This window comes from Metopolophium dirhodum, chromosome 1, assembly GCF_019925205.1.
Source record: "Metopolophium dirhodum isolate CAU chromosome 1, ASM1992520v1, whole genome shotgun sequence".
Taxonomy (NCBI): domain Eukaryota; kingdom Metazoa; phylum Arthropoda; class Insecta; order Hemiptera; family Aphididae; genus Metopolophium; species Metopolophium dirhodum.
The window spans coordinates 80,213,526-80,237,226 of record NC_083560.1 but is presented as its reverse complement, the minus strand read 5'-3'; the positions used below and the strand labels follow the sequence as shown (position 1 = coordinate 80,237,226).

Genomic DNA, 23,701 nt, shown 5'->3' with positions numbered 1-23,701 from the left:
TGGCCCGGATACGGAATATAGTATAATCAATTCTTAGATTATTTGCATGAAATAAATGTTTCTACGAAAACAATAAACCTTTTAAATAAATAGAATTTAAAATATTTCGTTTTGCGTTATTTTTCGTTCAATGATATTCTATAAATTACGTTTTGCGTTATGTTTTGTTTAATGATATATAATATATTTTGTTAATCGTTATGTTTTGTTTTACGGTATTTAATTATTTTTGATTATCGCTTTCCGTTATAATTACGTTTATAAATTTCAATCGAGAAACTAATTTTAATCAATCTAGACCTAAAAGCCTGACAAAAATACGTCAACTCAAAATTATCGGATTAGGATTCTGTAAAAACATTTGAGTTGATTGACCTTTTTTCTAGGTTATTGTGGAAGTCAATTTTAGAATAACTGTTTAACTTTCTTGAAAAAGACTCTAAAGTAAATCAAAAAATTGAAAACAAATTTAATAACTAAACTAAAATTTAAGAACCGTTTTTAACAAAATATCAAAAATTGATTTCCACAATAACCTAGAAAAAAGGTCGATCAAATCAAATCTTTTTACAGAATTGAAATCAGATTATTTTAAGTATGCGTAATCTTGTCAGGCTTTTAGTCTAAAACGTGAAATATATACGCTGCTTCCAATCCCCTTAAAATAATTTATAAATTTTCTTAACATTACGCCACTGTATAACGTTATTATAACGTTTGCAAGCTCTGTTATAACATTAATATTGTCAATATGATACGATACCAATTATAAAGAGCACCTCTATGGCAATTTTTCAACAGTTGTATACCTACTGATTATTTGTAAAAATAAATGCCGAAACACGTTCAAAAATATATTTTTATATTGAAATTGGCAGAACGATAGGAGACACAAGTAAATCGTTTAAGTACCCATTTTTTCAGATATCAAAAATGAATACATCATATTTTTAAAATAATACCACATTTAAGCACCAATACGTTTAGGTACACATTATTTTCTATTTTATTTTTTAGAGTCTAGTATTAACTTTTTGGCCCAACAAATATAATTTTATTGATATTTATTGAAAACAGAAAACTAAAAAATTTGAAATTTGGAATTGTCCGTAAACTGATCAAAACAAGTGAGTAAAAAAATTAAAACATTTTATGGTGAGTAAAAAATGAGAATATAAACATTCTGTACATTTTTCATCTATCTACAGTTATGAATAACAACAAAATAAGAAAATCGCTACTTGAGAAATCGAGTGAATAACCAATTTATAAGAATATATGAACTTCAACCACTCATACAAATTTAATTTGACTTTTTTAAATTTAATACATCCATTATTTTTTATTTAACTTTATTGATTGAAGAATAAATAAATGTCATTATAATTTTATTTTAGTGACAAGTATAGTAAGTAGGTAACTTGATTATTTTATTAATTTAATTTAATTTTTTTAATTTTAAAATATTAAAAATCCATAGACAAGATTATTTTCATAAGAATTTAAAGTTCAAATTTTGATAAAACCTGACCTTTGAGTTCTATTAATGTTATAGTTTTTACATCAAGTAAAAAATGACAAAAAATGTATTTAAAAAATAAATTTCAGTTTTTAATTTTATTTTACCATTAAATATTATTACCTACAATAGCATTAAACATTAAAATAGAGCTTAAATATCTACTCGAAAACGTATAAACGATATAGGTACCTACTTTTATGATACTAAGCAAAAATTTAAAATAAAATCTTAATAAAAATTACATTTTTTAAAAATACATACTATATTATTATATCCAACAAAAAAACGTATTAAATGTCACCTTACGTGGACGTCAGACTCACATGTGTGGTTTCCATCTTACACACCTAAAACAATTTTTCGTTCGATAGTTTCGATAGGGCACTGTCAGTTTTGATATAAGAGTGAATTGACCTATTGTCAAACTTTTAAATAACATCATAATATGTGTTCTCTAGTTGGTTTCTTACGATATTTTAATTTTTCAATGAATTATGAATAGGTCGATGCACTCAAATATCAAAATTAACAGAACACTATTTAAATTGGCAAATGAAAATTTGGTATATGAGAAAACGGTGTGCCGTCCTCTTAATAAAATCAATATTTTTTACCTTTATGAAAATGGTGCAAAAATCAATTGTTGTCTTTATAGATAAAAAGAGAGTTGAAAAATAACAAACCTACAAAAAATGGAAATAATTTAAAACAGTTGATAGTCTTGAAAATATTGAACAACTGTCAACTATAATATGAACTGAGGTTTGACTAAACCCATTTTGTATTTCGTGATGAGTTTTATAAAATAATTGTATTGTTTGGTGACTGTTACTTAACCTTTAAAATTAATATAGATGATATTTGGTTTTCTTAAATTTAAATACCATAAGATAAACTATAATACCTACTTATGTAGAATCGTTATTATAATTATTAAAACGATGTTAATATAATAGATAAAAATAAATTTCACACACATTAAGATATTTTACAGGATTAACTCTATAATAGATCAATTAAATAATCAAACTAAATAAATGTAAGTAAGTACTTTAACATTATAAACTAAATGGCATACAATATAATCACTATTGTAATTATTAAAATAATATTAATATAATAAAAAATAAATAAATATCATTCACATTATGATACTTTACGGGATTGGCTATGTAAATTAGCTATGTATTGGCTATGATCAATAAAATAATTAAAATAAACAAATTTAAATAGGTATATTATATGATAAACTAAAATGCATAAAATAGAATCACTACTGTAATATTATTATAATAATACTAATATAATAAATTAAAATAAATCTCATAGATATATTTTTAAGTTTCATAAATTTTAAATAATTTTTGACTTAACTACAGCTTAACTGTAGCTCGTCCCGTCTACAATTTGGACTATATTTCAGCACCTGTGGCTGTGGAATCCCGTCCCAGAGTTGTTTAGAGTTACACCAAAAACCAAAATAGATTTTGTCAAAAACCGATTTTATCCCTTAATTTTTATGTTGTTTTCCCCGGTGCTTTTAAAACTAGAAGGAATTTTGAATGTTGACCTCCCGAATGCACCAACTAGACACACTGTCCCATCGAAAAAGATACTGTTGATCAATATTGAAGCAGTGTTACTGCCCAAAAACGGCGGTGATGACAGACACAAAATTAAAAAATTAAAAAGCGGGTAAGTGGATGTCACTCAGCTGTAAAGTACGTTACAAGTGAGTCACTGTATAATGGATTGTATTACATTTGAATTCAATGATATCATATCATTGTAGACGAAAAACGATTCTGAGCAAAGACGGTTTGTTAGTGTAGTTTTTATATTGTTATTATATTTATTATAGCCTGTAAGTTGAATTAATAGTATAATTATTTACAACAAAAGTAGGTCAGCGCATTTCGGTGGTGGATGTTTGTCCATCGTCCCTTCGGGGATCGGACAGGATAGTGTAATTTTACTGTATTCGATTTGAATGCAATGATTGCATTCGATAGAAAACGATTCTGAGCGGACGAGGGAATCATTTTTATTTAATTTTATTCGTTTCTATGGTGATAAACAAAGGGTTTTAAGAACAGCTTAAGAACGATTTATATAAATAGATAATTTATATAATTATAATTATAATTTATAATTAGGAAATATCATAAAAATGAAAAAAAATATAAAATAAAATAAAAAGCTCATAAGTCGCTCAAATGTTTTGAAAATTTGACCATGTCTAGGTAAGGCTAATATAAGTAAACAACCCAAATTTCAAGTTTTACGAATGTTTTAAACCAAATTACAATAAAAAAAACTCCCAAAATTAAAATGTCTATAAATAGCTCAAAAATTGCTAAAATTTTCCGAACTTTAAACCGTAAGGAACAAAATCAAAAATACAACAAAAAATATCTCTTATCATTTTTCATTTGAAGCAATATTTCTGGTAGAAAACGTCGTCCGTAATTATTTAATATTATAAAATCGTGAATATTTTTTTCTCCTTTAACCGCTTTTATTTCGAGTAGCGTTTCGAAAAACCAAAAATGACCTCTATAAAGTACCTGCAGCTCAAGAACATTGCCTTTCAGAAAAGATGCTATACTTGATACTTTTGAGCAAGTTTGGAGGGAGAAAAATGTTTACAGATTAAAAAAGAAAAAGAAATAAACATCATTGTAAAACCATTATATTCCTCGTTCCGCTCAGAATCTAAAAGTAATAAAAATCGATGTTATATTCTGAGCGGAGCGTTGAATGTATTAATTTTACAATGATGTGTGTTTTTTATTTTTTTAATTTTTTTTGTGTCTGTCATCACGGTTTGGGGCAGTAAAACTGCTTCGAATTTCTTCAATATAGTATCTTGTTTGATGGGAAAGTGAATCTAGTTGGTGCATTCAGAAGGTCAAAAGTAAAAATTTACCAGTAATTTTTAAAAGCGCCGTGAAAAACAAAAGAAAAATTAAGGAAAAACGGGAATTTTTACGCAAAATCTGTTTTCGAGGACATCGATTTTGGTTTTTGATATAACTCTAAAAAAATGAACGTACCTATATACATGAAATTTTCACTGGTTGTTTATATTTATATTTTCTATACACGATAAAATTAAAAAAAAATTTTTTTTTTTTTATTGGGTAACCCGCGGCCACATAGGCCATTGGGTGTGGGGGAGGGCACTATATTTTGTTTTGTTTTGAACTGTTTAGCAACATTTTCAGTTTCCAATTGTATTAGTATTTTTTTCTATGGATGTCAATAAAACTTTATTTTTTGGGTAAAAAAGCTGGAAAATTTAATACAAGGCTCCTACTATATTTTTACTATGATATTTGAAAAATATTAAAAATCCTTAGTCACAGTTTTTATTTATAAGCATTTAAAGTTCAAATCTTGACAAAATACGGAAAAATCACGAAAATTAGCAAATTATTTTGAGTTGAGAATTCGTAAAAATTGTTCTTTTTAAATCTAAGATTTGAAAATGTAATACAAGATTATCCATAAGTTTGTCTTCCTTTATCAAAAAAAAAAAATGTCAACAAGAAAGTCGAATTAAATTTTTATGAGCGTTTGAAATTCATATTCTTACAACATTTGATATTCACTCGATTTCTCATGTAACGATTTTGCGATTTTGTTGTTATTCCAAAAAGAATAACTGTAGATACATGAAAATTTTTCTAAATATTTATATTTTCATTTTCTATACACCATACAATTTTGAAAATATTTTGACTCTTTTTGAGCTGTTTATGGACGATGTCAGTTTTCAATTTTTTTAGTTTTTTTTTCTATAAATATCAATAAAATTTTATTTGTTGGGTAAAAAAGCGTGAAAATGTAATGCAGACTCCTGATATATTGTTACAATGCCAGTTGAAAAATATTAAAAATACATAGGCACAATTATCTTTTATAAGCATTTAAAGTTCAAATTTTTACAAAATTTATCAAATTTAAAATTTAATAATTATTTTGTAGTTAAAAATTTATAAAATGTTCAACTTTTATAGCTAAGGATTAAAAATTTAAAACAAGGTTCCACGTAAATAAGTAAATATATAAATTACTTTATTCACAATAATATCATAGGCTGACTGACTGTTTTCGCTCAGAATCATTTTTCTAATACAATGATATTATATCATTGAATTCAAATTTAACACCGTCCATTACAGTGACCCACTTGTAACCTACTGTACAACAGAGCGACATCCACTTATCCACCATTTTTTTTTTGATTTTACAGTAATTTTAGATTCTGAGCGGAGCAATGAATGTATTGATTTTACAATGATGTGTGTTTTTTTATTTTTTTTTTTATTTGGTTAATTATTATATTGATCTATTACATAGCCAATCTCGTAAAGTATCATAATGTGAATAACATTTATTTATATTTATTATATTAATATTATTTTAATAATTACAATAGTGATAATATTGTGTCGTATATATTGCAGACAGTCGTCAAAATAATATTATTTAATATATATGTAATATAGGTGGGAATATTTCAAATTATAAATTATTGACATAGGTCAGCCCTGCAAAGTAATATGTGCTGAGGCGACGATAATATTTTCTATATAACACCGCCGTACGCGCAGGCACGGGCCTGGTTGTCGCTGAGTGATTCGGCGAGGACGTAGGTACGACGTACGTGTGAAACGCCGATCGTAGTACGGGCTAGGGCGCTAGGCGATCTGAATTTGCTAAGTGTTTTATTTATGTTTGTTTTAACACAATAAAAGTGTTTCTGACCTGAAAACCCGAGTTAAACATTATTTTAGTCATTCTTACGTTCTTACCTTTTATAGGAACAGCGCCGGGATATACGTACTATGTGTCAATGAAGTTTTATTAAACTGAATAGTGCCAAGGTATATGTAATATTTGAGTCATTTCAACTAGATAGGAACGAACTAAGAATTGACAAGCGCATACCATCGTACCTCAACGAGTTAACAGTGCCATTCTAATTAACTTTATAGAGTGTCATTAACTAGAGAATACGAGGGTAAGGCGTATAGTTGGTTTATCGTGTATTGTCTAATACGGGTGATACCACAATTATTGTATGCAATTTAGTTTATCATGTTAAAGTACTTATTTACATTTATTTAGTTTAATTATTTAATTGATCTATTATACAGTTAATCCTATAAAATATCTTAATGTGTGTGAAATTTATTTTTATTTATTTTATTAACATCGTTTTAATAATTTTAATAATGATTCTACATAAGTAGGTATTATAATTTATCTTACGGTATTTAAATTTAAGAAAACCAAATATCAGTAGTAAGTAAAATCAAATAATATCAAGTAAAATGCAGTGTTGTGCGTAGAAACTTAAAGTCGCAAACTTTGGAAGGATATAAATTCCAAAATAATGATTTCCGCAAATTTTATTTACACCATATAATTCTTAAATCGTTTAAATGCATATGTTTCGAAAAAAAAAATTCAAAAGAAACTCTGGATAACTAAAGTGAATTTGTGCCAGTCATTCCAGAACTATTAAATATGATTTCAAGAAATTTTCTTTTGAAAAAAATCGTGTAATTTTATCATTTAAACGGAGGACGGTTGACACATTTATTTTTAACAATTTTTATTACTGAGCCTTTGTTTAACTGCGATACTGATTCCGTCAACATTTGTTTTGACAAAGAAATATTTTTTGTATTGTCCTTTGAACGTATTATATTACGTGTATTTTGTTTTCGATTTCCATGGAGTATATTTTCAGGTTCTGGGATAATTATAGATTTTTTTATATTAGTCTTTGAACATAATTGTTTATTTGAATTAATTTTCCTTTTATCCAATTTAGGTTTATCAATTTTCTGAATTATGTCTGTAGATAATTTATCAAATGTTTCAGCATCCACCGAAAGTGTCTGCAAATTGAGTGTAAAATCTCCACCAGGACCTTGCTTTTTGAGTATCGAAGACTGCTTGTTTAATGATGTGTTCGACTAAATTGTAGAAGATAAATATATTAAACAAATATCATTAATTATTTATTATTTGAAATAAGTAATTGTTTACAGTTTACACAAGATCTAGGGAGTTAATGTTGTGAAACGACTATTTAGGTAGGTATATGCTTTAAAATAAGGTACTAATGTACTATACTGTAAATTATACAATACATAATCATTTTACGTTCAATTGGCATTTAAAATTACGATTCACCAAATAATATTATACGTATTAGGTACCAGAAAATAAAAGTTCAAGAAGGTTAGGTACCTAATAAATACGAATAAAGAGTTTTATTTTTAAATACAATTTAAATATTTGATAATAAATATATTTAAAAAAGCGGATGAGTGTGACTCTGGTGTACAGTAGGTTACAGGTGGGTGGGTCAATGTAATGGATGATGTTAAATTTGAATTAAATTATATAATATCATTGTATACGAAAAGCAATTCTGAACGGACGTTTTGCCAGCCTATAGGATAGTTTATATTATACTAGCTGATCACGTGCACTTAGATGCCCGTTAAATGTACAAACTCTGTATGACTCAAACTTTGTTCAATTCGTTATTTAATATTCGGTGTATGGTGTTCAAAACTTATCTTAACTTTTCCGTATTGCCCGGAATAAAGATACTGGTTTGCAGCAGTAGGTATATTATCAGGTATAGGCAATCTACCTGTGGACCCCGTGGTGTTTGTACGCAAGCATGATTTAACTCTGTTGAGTATCAAAGTTACCAAGTTTTTACTTAACTCCGCCTACGGTGGATTAATATAATCAATTAATACAAAATCCTAACCTAACCGTACAAAAATACGATGAATAAAAAACCAAATTTAACCCTTTTTAAATTAGCCTATCTTCTTCCCAGAGATATAATCTACACAAAAAATTCATCTATATATATAAAAATGGAGCGTAAAAAATGTATGTTACCTCATACCAAGCAATATATAATACACTATTATTATTTTAATCTGAAACTACATTTTTTCATATTTAGTAAATTTTTTTTCTGGACAGATGGCGCCACTATTGTATTTTTTGATATTCAAAGTTTTTACTTTTCCAGTGGATTTTCCTAAAATTTTCTTTCGTAAAAACCTTCTCCTGGCAATCACAAACATGTTAAAAAAGCTATTCTCGATTGATTAGGTAACGACATTTTTCACGCTCTATTTTTATATATATATTGATATTTATTTTGTTATTATTACTTCGGTAGCCGGTTCAGTTGAATTATTATTATTTGTTTACTATCATATTTGTACATAAAATATACTCAACAAGATGCAAGTATATGCCTATGAATAATTTTTTTTTACTAGGTAGGTACTTGTATCCACTAATAAAAAAAATAAGTCCCTACATAAATATTTTCACTCGGCTACATACTATTAAACACTGTCTGTCTGTTTGTTAATTGTTTGTATTTTATAACTTACTTTTTGCTCTATCTCGGATAAGTTAATTATTGGTTTATTTCTCAGCAATTTTTCAAAATCTCTCATTTTATATCCATACACCGTATCTTTCATCTCAGAAAAGTATGACTTTCGTAGTAATCGATTCGCCGAATACCTCTTGGTTGGATCATAAACTATCATATCTATAATTAAATCATATTCCGGGCGGTATGGTTGGTACACTGAATGCAGTCCAACTCCAGCGGTTCTGTCATTTCGTTTATTAGTTTCATATCGTGCAACGAACACATCAGATTTATATTTTTTAAATTTATTAGTTAGTCTTTGGTCTGGAGAGCCTAATACCCGGTCAATCTTTTCAATTTGTTCATTTTCGTCTCGACCATCGAACAACGGATGACCGGTAGCTATTTCATAAAGTACACATCCCGTTGCCCAAATATCCATTTTTGAATTGTACCAACCTTTTGTTAACAAACATTCAGGTGAGCGGTACCATCTAGTTGCCACGTATTCTATGTACTGATGGCCATAAATGGAATGACATGTGGTTCCAAAATCACCGATCTTTAATAAATTGTATCTCAGAAAAATATTTTCTGACTTGATATCCCTATGGATAAAGCCATTCTCGTGCAAATACCTTAAGCCTGTACAAAATGTTCTAATGAATAATAATAATAATTATAGTTTGTTACAACAATTATACCTTCCAACATTTGATACATATAAGTTTTAATTCTATATTCTGATAGTGGACATTCTCCGTTTTCTATAATATCGTATAATGTTTTTTTCATTAATTCTGTTACTAAAATAATTTCTCCGTTTTCTTTTTCGTGGTATGCCCTTTTTAGCATAATTAAGAACGGATGTTTTGCCACCGAGTTTAATACATTAACTTCTGATAAAGCGTTCCATTTGTCAGCGTCCACTGCGTCAGCGCCATATTCATATTTTTCTTTCAATACTTTTGCCGCATATTCTTGTCCGCTGCTTCGTTGCACACATAACCATACAACAGAAAACGTGCCTTCTCCAATTATTTTTTTTAGATCAAATTCAGAATAAAAATTATTTGAATCGTCTCTACTAGATATTGGTACATTAGGTGACGTCATTAGGTCGCATGAAGCTAAAAATGTAATGTAACCATAGTTAAGCGTTTATATTAAATACGTACAATATTACTAGGTACTTTAAGAAACATTATTAAAACGTTTTGGTTTCCATACAAACACTGGAAATCGATTTTCATTAATGTATATCTTTATAGTATATGCCAGAAATGTGAAATTTGTATTTATATTAATTTTAAAAATGTGTATTATAATGTATGATATATTATATTATACCTACTAGCTGATCCCGTGCACTTGGTTGCCCGTTAAATGTATCAACTCTATATGACTCAAACTTTGTTCAATTCGTTATTTAATATTCAGTTTTATGGTGTTCAAAATTTATCTTAACTTTTCCGTTGCCCGGAATAAAAATTCTGATTCGCAGCAGCACATTTATCAGGTATAGGCGTTAGATCGCGGACCACGTGCTGTTTGTACGTAAGTGTATGATTTAACTCTAAAGTGTCGTTTCAACTTTCAATAATAATATTATTGTTCTGTAATATTAGCATAAGTAATATTAATTTCATCATATCAATTATTATTCCACACATCAAATAAGTCCATTTTCTCATTTTTCTATACATTTGGCGCAAAAATGTAAATTTAAAATTTAAAATAATTGCTTTCAATATATTTTAATTTTTGAATTGTTACAACAATGCATTTTTTCAAATTAAAAACTGAGTAAACACATGTATAAGTTGGGTTTGTTTACTGTTAGAAAAATCATCAATTAGTTTATTTGTCATTGTTAAAATTTATAAAAGTTTCAACATTTATAGTTAAGGATTGAAAACTTACAACAACGTTCCACGAAAGTAGGTTATTCTGTAACCAAAAAATCTTAATATAACTCTTTATATATTGTTACAATGATATTTGAAAAATATTAAAAATCCAGTCACAATTTTTTTATAAGTCTTTAAAGTTCAAATGTTTACAAAACACGTACAAATCACAAAAATGTGCAAATTATTTGTAGTTAGAAATTCATAAAAAATTTCATATTTAAATCGAAGATTTGAAAATGTAATACAAGATTTCTCATAAGTTTGTCTACCTTTATCAAACAAAAATGTCTACAAGAAAGAAGTTAAATTTGTATGAGCGGTTGAAGTTCATAATATATTTTTATAAATTGGTTATTCACTCGATTTCTCAAGTAGCGATTTTCTTATTTTGTTGTTATTCATAACTGTAGATACCTACATGAAAAATTTACAGAATGTTTATATTTTCATTTTCTATACACCATAAAATGTTTTAAACATTTTCACTTGTTAAGATCAGTTTACGGACAATTCCAAATTTCAATTTTTTTAGTCTTCTGTTTTCAATAAATATCAATAAAATTATATTTGTTGGGCCAAAAAGCTAACACAAGGCTCCTGATATATTGTTACAATAGAAGTTGAAAAATATTAAAAATACATAGGCACAATTATTTTTATAAGCATTTAAAGTTCAATTTTTTACTACATTTAACAAATTTTAAATTTTAAAATGATTTTGCAGTTAAAAATTTGTAAAATGTTCAACTTTTATAGCTGAGGATTGAAAACTTAATTGAAAAATTAATGAATTTAAACTTGACAACAATATTAGAAAATATTTATGACTTTGCGGTCCACGTTATATCGGAAAAAAAATAAAATTTTATAATAAATATGATATAGCAATAAATAAAATCAAATACCTTTTTGAGATAGATTTAGTATTTTCGTAATGACCCAATGATTCAATATAATATTATGTAATACAAAAAATATTTATAAATTAGCTCCAAAAAAAAAAAATTTGGAAAACGATTATGACCCAACCTTATTGTGTCTCCTGGGTAACGCTAATAGACTCTAAAAAATAAAATAGAAAATAATTTGTACCTAAACGTATTGGTGCTTAAATGTGGTATTATTTAAAAAATATGATGTATTCATTTTTGGTATCCGAAAAACAAAACAAAACAAAACGATTAACAAAATATATTATATATAATTAAACAAAACATAACGCAAAACGTAATTTATAGAATATCATTGAACGAAAAATAACACAAAACAAAATATTTTAAATTCTATTTATTTAAAAGGTTTATTGTTTTCGTAGAAACATTTATTTCATGCAAACAATCTAAGAATTGATTATACTACATTCCATATTTAGGCCATTATCTACCCGCATTAGTTATTATTTTTAAATTGAACAGGTATTAACACTATTTTAAATAATGATCAACGCAAAACATGTATTACGTTTTAATTCTAAATAACAATAAACCCAAAACTTGGATAACGTTTTAATTTGAATAACGATAACCGATAAAATAATTAAACTAAATTAATGTAAATAAGTAGGTACTATATGATAACCTAAATGGCATACAATATAATCACTATTGTAAATATTAAAATAATATTAATATATAATAAATATAAGTAAATGTCATTGACATTATGATACTATACGGGGTTGGCTATACAATAGATCAATAAAATAATTAAAATAAACAAATTTAAATAGGTATTAATAAGTTTTAAATTTTTTTTACTTAAATACAGATCGACATATACAATATGTATATAATACAGATACATTCTGTATAGAAATACACAGGCTTTTCTCATTAATAATAATAATTATAATTATTACAACTAAATAAAACTAATAGCAACCGTTTACAAACAAAAAATAACAATAATAATAATCATCTCAAAATTCTTATTACAATGATATTATATAATTTAATTCAAATTTAACCCCATCCATTACAGTTACTCACTTGTAACCTACTGTACAGCAGAAAGACACCCACTTTTTTTCTATTATTTATTTATTCTAGATTCTGAGCGGAGAGATGAATGTATTGATTTTACAATGATGTGTGTTTTTTTTATTTATGTTTTATATTTTATTTTTTTTTTTGTGTCTGTTATCACCTTTTAGGACAGTAAAAACTAAAAGTGCTTAGATTTTCTTCAACGGTACCTATCTTTTAGGAAAGTGAATCTAGTTGGTACTTTGATTGGTCAAAAGTAAATATTTTCCAGTAGTTTCAAAAGTGCCGTGAAAAACAAAAAAAAAATACAAAGCAAAAATAATGTCATTCGTAGGGAGTGGATGTTTATGCATTTATCATATTTCTGAAAATAATTAATGACTAATGTGATGTAAGATAGAAATTTATTTCATTATTTTAACTTTTAAGAATTCAAATTACCACAGGGAAGTGACCTATACTCTACAATTTCTACACATCAGATATGCTCAAAACAAACCATACAACTCTAGCGACATATGCAGACGATACCGCTATACTAGCATCAAATAAAGACCCAAACATAGCCACCCACGATATACAATACCACTTAAATCTAATCTCCGATTGGACTCAAAAATGGAAAATTAAAATAAACGAAAACAAATCAGTTCAAATAAATTTTTCTCTGAAAAAAAACGAATGTCCACAACTTTTTCTCAATAATTCACCAATTACTGTCCAAAATGTAACCAAATACCTCGGAGTTCATCTAGATAAAAGACTTACCTTGGCCCAACACACAAAACAGAAAAGAAAACAATCAAACACACGTCTACATCTCCTCCGTCTATTATTGTCTTATTCAATGAATTTAAAAAACAAAATATTAATATACAAGACGATAATTACCCCCCTCTGGTCATATGGTATCCAAATCTGGGGCCAAGCCAAACCATCCAATATAAGATCCATACAAGCTTTCCAGTCTATATGTCTTAGACAAATAACTGGAGCCCCATGGTATATAACCAACGACGCATTACATAAAGATCTCAAAATCCCAACAGTCAACGAAATAGCAACTCGTCGTTACAAAAAGTTTCACTCCAAACTGCACTCGAACCAAAACCCTCTAATTTCCCGCATGTCCTCTATAACCATCCCCAACAATCCTCCGAGGAGGTTAAAAAGAAAATGGCCAAGAGACGCTCTTGCCTAATGGTCTCCATATTATATGAACCCATCAAATTAAATAGGAGGTACTGTTGATGGACGGTTTCCCCCCCTCAAGACATTCAAGTCATTTTAATTACCTATATTATCAGATTTACTTATTGTACAAATTGTATAGATTGTAAATATGCTTAAATAAATCAAATAAAAAGAAAAAAAGAATTCAAATTAACAATATAATATTTAATATTTTTGCATATTTGTTGGTTTTTGACTAGGTTGATCATATTTTTATATTCATCACGATTCATGATTCTTTTATTTGGTGACATATTTTATGGTTTTTCGTTATTTATTATAATATGTTAAATATTCCGTAAACTTTGTTAGTTTCTAACCAGTGGCGTAATTAGGAATTGGTTCTGGGGTGGGATATCAGTTTTTATAATCATAGGCTATTTCCTCTGAGGCATTTTTAAATTTTATTTTAAGATTTTTACACGCTTTTACATGATTTTTATATAAATTGGAAAAATTTTAACTATTTACAGGTAATTAAATAAACGATCTAAACCTATATAAAAAAAACAATTACGTACTTATTTATAATAGTTTTTCCAGATTAAATAGAAGTCCAAAACGATCAGTTCTATCTGTACAACTATTTTTACTATCCTTTAAGTTGTATATTATCAATTAGGCATAACAAATACAATTATAATTAACAATATTAACAGTTTTAATTTATTCTGTGTTTATACTAAGAAGGTTAAGAAGGATAAGTTTAAGGCAGTTGAAAATTATATCAGAAGTCGTAAGTTGTAAGTTTTTATCAGTTACATCTTTTAACAGTTTTAACTGTGATAATAAATAATTGTCCATTCATTTTTATTTTAAAATCTAAAAATATTGTATAGCCAAGTGCTCACAAAAATATTTTTTTTAAAAAAGGCTCTGGGGGGGGGGTATATTCCCATATCCCCCCTCTCCCGACAATTACGCCAATGTTTCTAACTTATATAGTTATATAGTTATTTGTTAATATTATGCTATATAATATAGGTGTGTGATATTAAGACACAAAAATAATGAATAAATAGGAAGTGAGAATACGTAATTATAATTTACTTACCTAATAGTTGATCAACTATAATAGTTATTTTAAAAACAAATAACCGTAGACACTTGCAATTTATATCATATGTTTATTTTATTAATTCCTATACTTGATAAATATTTTGACTGTTTTTGAGCTATTTACTACATATATGTTTGTAATTAGCTAAAAATAGGTAAATATAACAAGCGAATTGTGGTGGTCGAAGGGTGTATACATTTTGAAGTTATGGTTACAAATTGTAAAAAGTACTAGTTGAGCTAAATTTCAAACATGCAGGTAGTATAGTCTGTGTCATAATATATATACTCACACGGTTAGGTTACGGTATAGCTATTACCTAAACACATACAAATCCCCAAAACATAAAAAAAAATTGTTCTTTTACTAGAACCATTGATTATGAATACTAGTTATTATAATCAATAATATATTATATTCATAATCAATGATAGTACAAAAACACTAAAAAAAAAATTAAGCTCCGGAATCTTCATCTGAAAAACTTGAAGACACCTTAAACATTTAAGTGGCACTCACTAAAAACCTACAACGCTTTGGACAGTACCTACACTGTATACACCCCGTGTTGATGACCCTCCTTCAAAATTAAATTAGCCTGGCACTGTTAACTTATAGTGAGACTAGATTATATGAATTGTACAGTTAATGTACAATGATGTACGTTTATAATTACACGACGGGTCAGTTCTTAAAACCTCATTGAGTCACATAGTAGTACCTACATATTTAAGTAGTACGTATCTATATGTAACGGTGTTTCCGAATTGCGGACAAAGTGACAAAAACCATGTGAGTTGCGGACGAAATCTAAAAAGGTAACATACGAATTGCGGACACAAATATAAGATAAGAAATTTCCTATTATTATTTTTGATATAGCAGTCGTGGACGTTGGGAAATTATTGTTTGATATTAACGATTACGATTGTGCTTTTGAAACCGCTGCCTATGTTTAATCAGTTTATCGACAACCATACTCGCTTGCCTTAAATGAAGTACAGACTAGTAGCTATACGAAAATGAATTGTTCTGCTGTACGAAATTTAAAACGAACAAAAAAAAACTATTAAAAAGGAGGCATTTATTAGCAAACAATATTCACGTGGTGAAATCAGTAGAATATCATATAACAGGCTGTTTCAAAAACATTTTTACCACAAGATCTATAAAAACTATGACGATAAATAATGACGATAATCTAAAAATATTTTATAAACAATTTTTTCCACAAAATTAAAACAATAAATAATTCAACAACATTTTAAAAATAACGATTGCTCTTTTGCAAGACACAAATATTTTTAACCCCACCTACCAATTTTTTTAGTAGCTTATCCTAAGTCCTGAAAAAGTGGTGAAGGGACATATTTGCATCCACAACTAACGTGGTTTTTATTGAAAAAAGCTCTGTACGCAATTAGTATTATGACAACGAAACTCGTGTCCGCAATAATTGTTATGTTATAATTCCTGACCTAAATAATTCGTCCGCAACTAGTATGTGTCCATATGTAACAAGCCCCAATCGGCTGCAGTCGTTAAATGAAATTAGGATGTTGAATAAATTTCAAATTGGAAATATTATTTAATAGTTATTTAATAAAAATATGGTAAGTGTTCAAAAGCAAAAATGAACTTAGTAAGTACAAATAAAAACAATTTAGTAGCGAGTAAGGTGCAGTATCAAGCTCTGTAAATTCACGTGTGACTCGACTCTTTTGGCCTATAGCCCGGCTCTATAGTCTATACTACAAAGAACAGAGAACGCCGTCCCAGATATAATATTATTATAATAAATTGATATCTGGGTATGCCCGTATATTATGGTCATAGGCTAGTAGACAGTGCAATCATACACTATTTTAATAATATTATATACATAATACAATTAATTAAAAGTGCTATCACGTATACGAATGCATCAGATCTCCCTTGCATGTGTTAATTTGTGTAGGTATATTTTATACAGACATCGCGCTTTACGCAGGGCACACATAGCACACAGGGCGATATTATTTTATGATTGCCTTATAACTTATATTAGAATATAATACGCTCGTGTTCATAATTATTACTCTGTATATACGATAGTGTCTATACAATACACGATTGCATACGGTCGATTACTATTTTTCATATAGGTACACTGTATACATAATATTTACAAAACATGTATACCTATGTATTTAGAATACCACAGCACTGGCTACACCTCACTGCTAAAAGAAAAGGTTTTTTGTAGTAAAAATCTTTCAAATTAATTGCATATCATATTATTATATTTGTTTACAAGTTACATAGTGCATGATATTTTGTTTACAATGATTATTTTACAAATGTATTTTGTAAACTGAAGTTAGGCAGGTACATAATATTTAATATTTTATACAATTTTAGGTACAATATTGATTATTAACATAGGTATAACATGTTTGTTTAACAGTATAATATTTAATAAACATAATATTATAATAATATATTTTTATTTTTAACAATAAAAAAATAATAAATAGTTATTTATATTGTAAAATGCGGTTACATAATAATAGTAATAATAGTTTTACATAAATTGATTATTAAGTAGGTATAAACAAAAAATTAATTGCTCATAAGTAATACGTTGTATCTATATAATTTTTTATTACATAATAGTCTAAAATTATATAAACTAAATTATTATTATTAATAAGTATTGTAATATATAATAATATGTTCCATGTAATATAAATATGAATATTTTGAGTATTTTCAATGAATATTTTAAGCGAATACTTAAACAAAAATAAATAATTTGTTGATAAAATAATTACCTAATGAGTATAATTAATCATAATAAATAGAATGTTGAGAGATTTATTATATATTGTGGAGTGCAAGTCTTGGTTTTGTGTTATTTTGAAATGTTTTAGAATTATATAGTATGAAATAAAATAATAAGTAACATTTTGCGTATTAATGCGTATTATGTTTAAAATTTAATATAAATATTAAATCAATCTAATAAATTTTAAATACTAGGTATATAAGTATAGAATATTAATTGTAAATTTGTTATGACCGGTATTCGATAGAGTCTTATTTAGTATTTTTTTCAATAAACAAATATTTATATTTACTAAGAGCACATTGATTAATAGTTTAATAATTTTTCATTCAATCAACATGACAGCAATAAACATTTATATTTTTATTATTTTTAAAATTATTCACACTAAATAAACTTTTTAAATTAATTATCAGGTGCAGTGAATGTACTATTCACAGCACCCATGAGTACGCTTTTGTTCGAGACCGAATAGTAAGTCCTTATATTTTGTAAATTTTATTGAAAAACCATGAAGTTTATATTATATTATATGCTGAGTCACTGAGAATTTCATTGTGAATTTTGGACTGGGGATAGGTCTTATACGTAATAATAAATAATAATTCCTAACATTTTTTTAACGAAAAAAATTATGTATGTGGATATAATATATATTATAATATAATTCCTGGTAATTATAATTGGCATTGCAACCATTATATAGAAAAGTGAAGCTTCCAAGATATACTGGACAAGAGAAAATAGGATAATTACGTAAATTAGTTAATGAAACAACTAAAGTAGGCACTTCATCAAAAATTGCGAAAAAAATCCTAAAATAAAAACCTGTTTAAGACAACAGTTTTACTTTAAATGTAGGTTCCGTTTACGCTCATTAGGGAGAAGTCAAATTAGTACAGAGAATCATATATGATAGTCTATATATACTATAGTATATATTACTACGTACGGACCCTTCTACTCCGCCCCTACACATAGTTATAATATATACGAATATCTAATATACACATAGAGATAGTCGAGATGATGTTAGCGTTGTACACGAGACCCTGGGAGAGCAACATTATAATTATTGTTAGCAACAGCCTCAGCATCCGCCAACGGCCAGATGATAGAACCCTAGCCGGTAAGAATATCTGTGGGAACTCCGCGACGCGCAATAGATTCTAGGAATTAGATCTTGGTACTGTGACAAGACAGCCGTGGGTATACTTGCTTATTATAACGACCCCCGCATCGACCAAAGGCACATCCAGGGCTTGGAACCTTTATGATTTTTTCGGTTTCGGTTTCAATTTGGTTCTTCAAAAAATTAAAAATTCGGTACCGGTTTCGGTTCCGGTTCTTAAAATTACAGAATTAAGGTTTCGGTTCTGGTACCGGTAAATACCGGTATTTAGAGGTATATTTTTTTTGAAAAAGTAAAAAAAAAACCAATTATAAACCAATTATAAACTTCATTCATATACCCATGGGCGCAAATCGGGGGGGGGGGGGGATAAGGCCCCCAAACTTAGTCACAGCCTCCCCAAAAAACCTATGACATACAATTTTAAAATTCAATATTGCAATGGTCTGCTTACCTTTAATATATTCAGCCCCCTAAGTCAAAAGTTGAAATTGCGCCTATGCATATACCTATATAATTATCTAAAATGATAAAATCAAATTATAGTAGCCTTATTGGGTTAAAACTTAAAGGACTTAGTAAGTTTACTATTTTGTTTTATAAACATCCAAAACAAATTTTAAAAATAGGGTCGACTCATGTTATAAGAAGTGGAAAATAGTAATAGTAATTATTTTCAGTTAGTACTTAGTATCTTATGGTGGAAATAAGTTTACTAAAATTATTTAGAAAACTACATAATATACATTTACAATATAAACAGTTATAATGTAATATACTAATATATTGTATACTAATTACAAATAAAACATAACATCAATTTTTATCAATATTTTGCTCATTTGAATGTGCAAATTATATCAATCAGGCATATTTTGAGTCAAATCTTATAAATTTAAGTTTCAAAGCGTTCAATGTTATATTCAAGGATATAAATGTGGTAAAAATTTATTGCCAAAGACGAAGGTGTTTGGCATGTCGAAAATACACCACTGTCTGTGACAATCGTAATTTATATGCTGAACCCGAAGAGGATTATGTAATTCAAGTGTTTCCAATAATCAATTACACCGACAATCTACTTCGAACATCAGTTCATACATAAGTGATATTTTCATATATTTTATTTTAATACGGATTTGAATTAATTGTTAAGAATGCCAACATTAACCGCATTAAAAAAATTAACCGATTAAACACCACTGGGCAAAATTTAGTAGTGTAACGAACCCAATAATACACATGCTATATTATTGTGATCGTTTCGCCTTCGGCTACATTTGGCAACATAAAGATTAGATAAATATCAACACATAGAAATTCGACTAAATTAATCAAAGTCATATATCCGATTAGAAACCCTATGGGAATATAACGAGAGGGCAATGCGATCTTGAACTCGCATTACAATCGGTTCTACAACCTCGCCCTAATCATAAATCATAAATGTATGAATATAATATTTAGAAATTGCTTACGAAATATACATAGGTATATATATATATATATATATATATAATGCACAGTATCTAAATATTGACGGATGTCGTATAACATATATTGCAAACAGGAGGATACTAAATCTTACCGGATCACACAACTTGATTTGTAAAAAGAAACATAAAATAACTTACGCACATGATCCACGTACAGACGTCATAAATACAAAATGTACATTCGACTATGCCGTTCGGAACTATAGATACGAAAATTTAATTAAACATTTCACTTAGAAAAGCACCCTAAATTGCAAGTAATAGTTAAAAGCAAAAATACAAATATAAGGAATCAAATAAGGAAACTAGTAGTGATAAAAATAACGATACAACACTAGTTGAAGAAAAGGAACTACTAATTGATTTAAGTACCGAGGAGGGATACCAATATTCTGTCGATTTTAATAGGGAAAAATATTTGGAAGCTATATACGGGAAAAGGATTTATAGAATACAAGTATAAGACCGATAGTAGTAAGCGAAACTGAGTTAAGACAAATTGGAACCCGACTCAAAAGGGAATAGTACATACACAGTTAGAACCAGTCAGACGAATAAAAACATTAAAAATGCCTACTAAACTCCCTTTAGACAAAGTCACCGTCATGATTCCCACATGTACCGGAGAAAGAGACGTGTACCAATTTATCAAGGCCTGCGACTTAGCATGCTCAGCAGTGGAAAAAGAGGATTTAACTATATACTGATGAAATTTATTAATACAAAATTATTTGATACCTGACGACAACCTCAATATTGTAATTGTAATAAGTCATATACCGCCGATCACAATATAACATATTGCAAAATATCCATTAACTCACAGTGAACGTGAAGTTTATGAATATTTTTGGCAGTTGCATTCAGCTTTTGTCGTGAGGGAAGTTCGATAGATTATCAATATATTTTGCTCATTTGAATGTGCCAATTATATCAATCAGGCATATTTTGAGTCAAATCTTATAAATTTAAGTTTCAAAGCGTTCAATGTTATATTCAAGGATATAAATGTGGTAAAAATGTATTGCCAAAGACGAAGGTGTTTGGCATGTCGAAAATACACCACTGTCTGTGACAATCGTAATTTATATGCTGAACCCGAAGAGGATTATGTAATTCAAGTGTTTCCAATAATCAATTACACCGACAATCTACTTCGAACATCAGTTCATACATAAGTGATATTTTCATATATTTTATTTTAATACGGATTTGAATTAATTGTTAAGAATGCCAACATTAACCACATTAAAAAAATTAACCGATTAAACACCACTGGGCAACATTTAGTAGTGTAACGAACCCAATAATACACATGCTATATTATTGTGATCGTTTCGCCTTCGGCTACATTTGGCAACATAAAGATTAGATAAATATCAACACATAGAAATTCGACTAAATTAATCAAAGTCATATATCCGATTAGAAACCCTATGGGAATATAACGAGAGGGCAATGCGATCTTGAACTCGCATTACAATCGGTTCTACAACCTCGCCCTAATCATAAATCATAAATGTATGAATATAATATTTAGAAATTGCTTACGAAATATACATAGGTATATATATATATATATATATATAATGCACAGTATCTAAATATTGACGGATGTCGTATAACATATATTGCAAACAGGAGGATACTAAATCTTACCGGATCACACAACTTGATTTGTAAAAAGAAACATAAAATAACTTACGCACATGATCCACGTACAGATGTCATAAATACAAAATGTACATTCGACTATGCCGTTCGGAACTATAGATACGAAAATTTAATTAAACATTTCACTTAGAAAAGCACCCTAAATTGCAAGTAATAAGAATTTATAATTATAGGAACCACTAATCTAAAATATGTTCAATTTCCTGCCGTGGGCGAAGCGCGTGACAATCCCACGAGATGACCATATAATATGGTTATCCAGAGTAAAAGTACGGACAGGGACTGAACCATCGAGGAGAGCGGATGGACAAGCGTTCATCAGACGAGCAACCGACGAGCTTAGGAACAGTCATCAGGAACTATATAGTCACATCTCGCTAGATTTAGTCGTATAATTGGACTTAGAATAATTTTTATATATCAACAACAGTTAAATAAATTAAATAAACGTAACTATATTGTTCTTAAAACTCAAGATCTACATTTTTACCTTCATCCTTCTATTCATTGACTGGGGCACGTTACAAATTGGCGCTTTGGACAGGGTGTCTCAATAGATACTTAGAAAAATAAATAAAATTTTTTTGAATTTTTGAAACATTTTTCTACGATCTAAAACCATTCAAGGAAGCAATTCTTCATCGAATCACCGTTGGGAGACTGTACACCTACCAACAACTCCGAGAAAGGACCCTATACAAAAATAATACAACAGTCAATACTAGAAGCAATGGAAGTGCCAGCGAGACAATCAACCGTCATACCAGCTCCGTTGTTGTGAGTATAAAGTTAAGTTTTGTCATTGTTCGTCTCCTATGGTATAGTGTGTGACCATAGTATATTACAAGTCATTAAATAATTTTACACTAGTATGTCAATTAAATTTAATTCTGTTTATTTTATTAAATTAAAAAATAATGACTATAAATTAATGAGTCAAAAAGATATAAGTAATAGTCTAACTGAAAGTGAACGATCGCTGACAGAAGTAGTTAAGGAAATTGAGATAACCGTATCGAATAAAGTAATAAATTCTGAAATAGTTAAAAGCAAAAATACAAATATAAGGAATCAAATAAGGAAACTAGTAGTGATAAAAATAACGATACAACACTAGTTGAAGAAAAGGAACTACTAATTGATTTAAGTACCGAGGAGGGATACCAATATTCTGTCGATTTTAATAGGGAAAAATATTTGGAAGCTATATACGGGAAAAGGATTTATAGAATACAAGTATAAGACCGATAGTAGTAAGCGAAACTGAGTTAAGACAAATTGGAACCCGACTCAAAAGGGAATAGTACATACACAGTTAGAACCAGTCAGACGAATAAAAACATTAAAAATGCCTACTAAACTCCCTTTAGACAAAGTCACCGTCATGATTCCCACATGTACCGGAGAAAGAGACGTGTACC

At 28.2% G+C, this 23,701-nt stretch overlaps 2 protein-coding genes across 2 annotated transcripts in view; both read right to left on the bottom strand.

The window, feature by feature from the left end:
• LOC132936204 (neuronal membrane glycoprotein M6-a-like) overlaps positions 1–23,701 on the bottom strand; it is a 48,899-nt gene that overhangs the window by 10,576 nt on the left and 14,622 nt on the right. The window lies entirely within an intron of this gene.
• Positions 7,105–10,076, bottom strand: LOC132936092 (MAPK/MAK/MRK overlapping kinase-like). The gene is made up of 3 exons (XM_061002784.1): positions 9,665–10,076; positions 8,974–9,605; positions 7,105–7,515 (listed from the first exon to the last, which is right to left on the bottom strand). Exons 1-3 carry the CDS (start codon positions 10,074–10,076, stop codon positions 7,105–7,107), a joined length of 1,455 nt encoding a protein of 484 aa, XP_060858767.1.

Bases quoted from the DNA above. Each gene is read 5' to 3' on its own strand.
- LOC132936092 (XM_061002784.1), bottom strand. From the start codon at position 10,076: ATGACGTCACCTAATGTACCAATATCTAGTAGAGACGATTCAAATAAT. The intron at 9,606-9,664 runs GTATAATTGTTG...CATTTTGTACAG, and splicing joins TATGTATCAAATGTTGGAAG to GCTTAAGGTATTTGCACGAG. The intron at 7,516-8,973 runs GTAAGTTATAAA...TCTACAATTTAG, and splicing joins TATCCGAGATAGAGCAAAAA to TCGAACACATCATTAAACAA.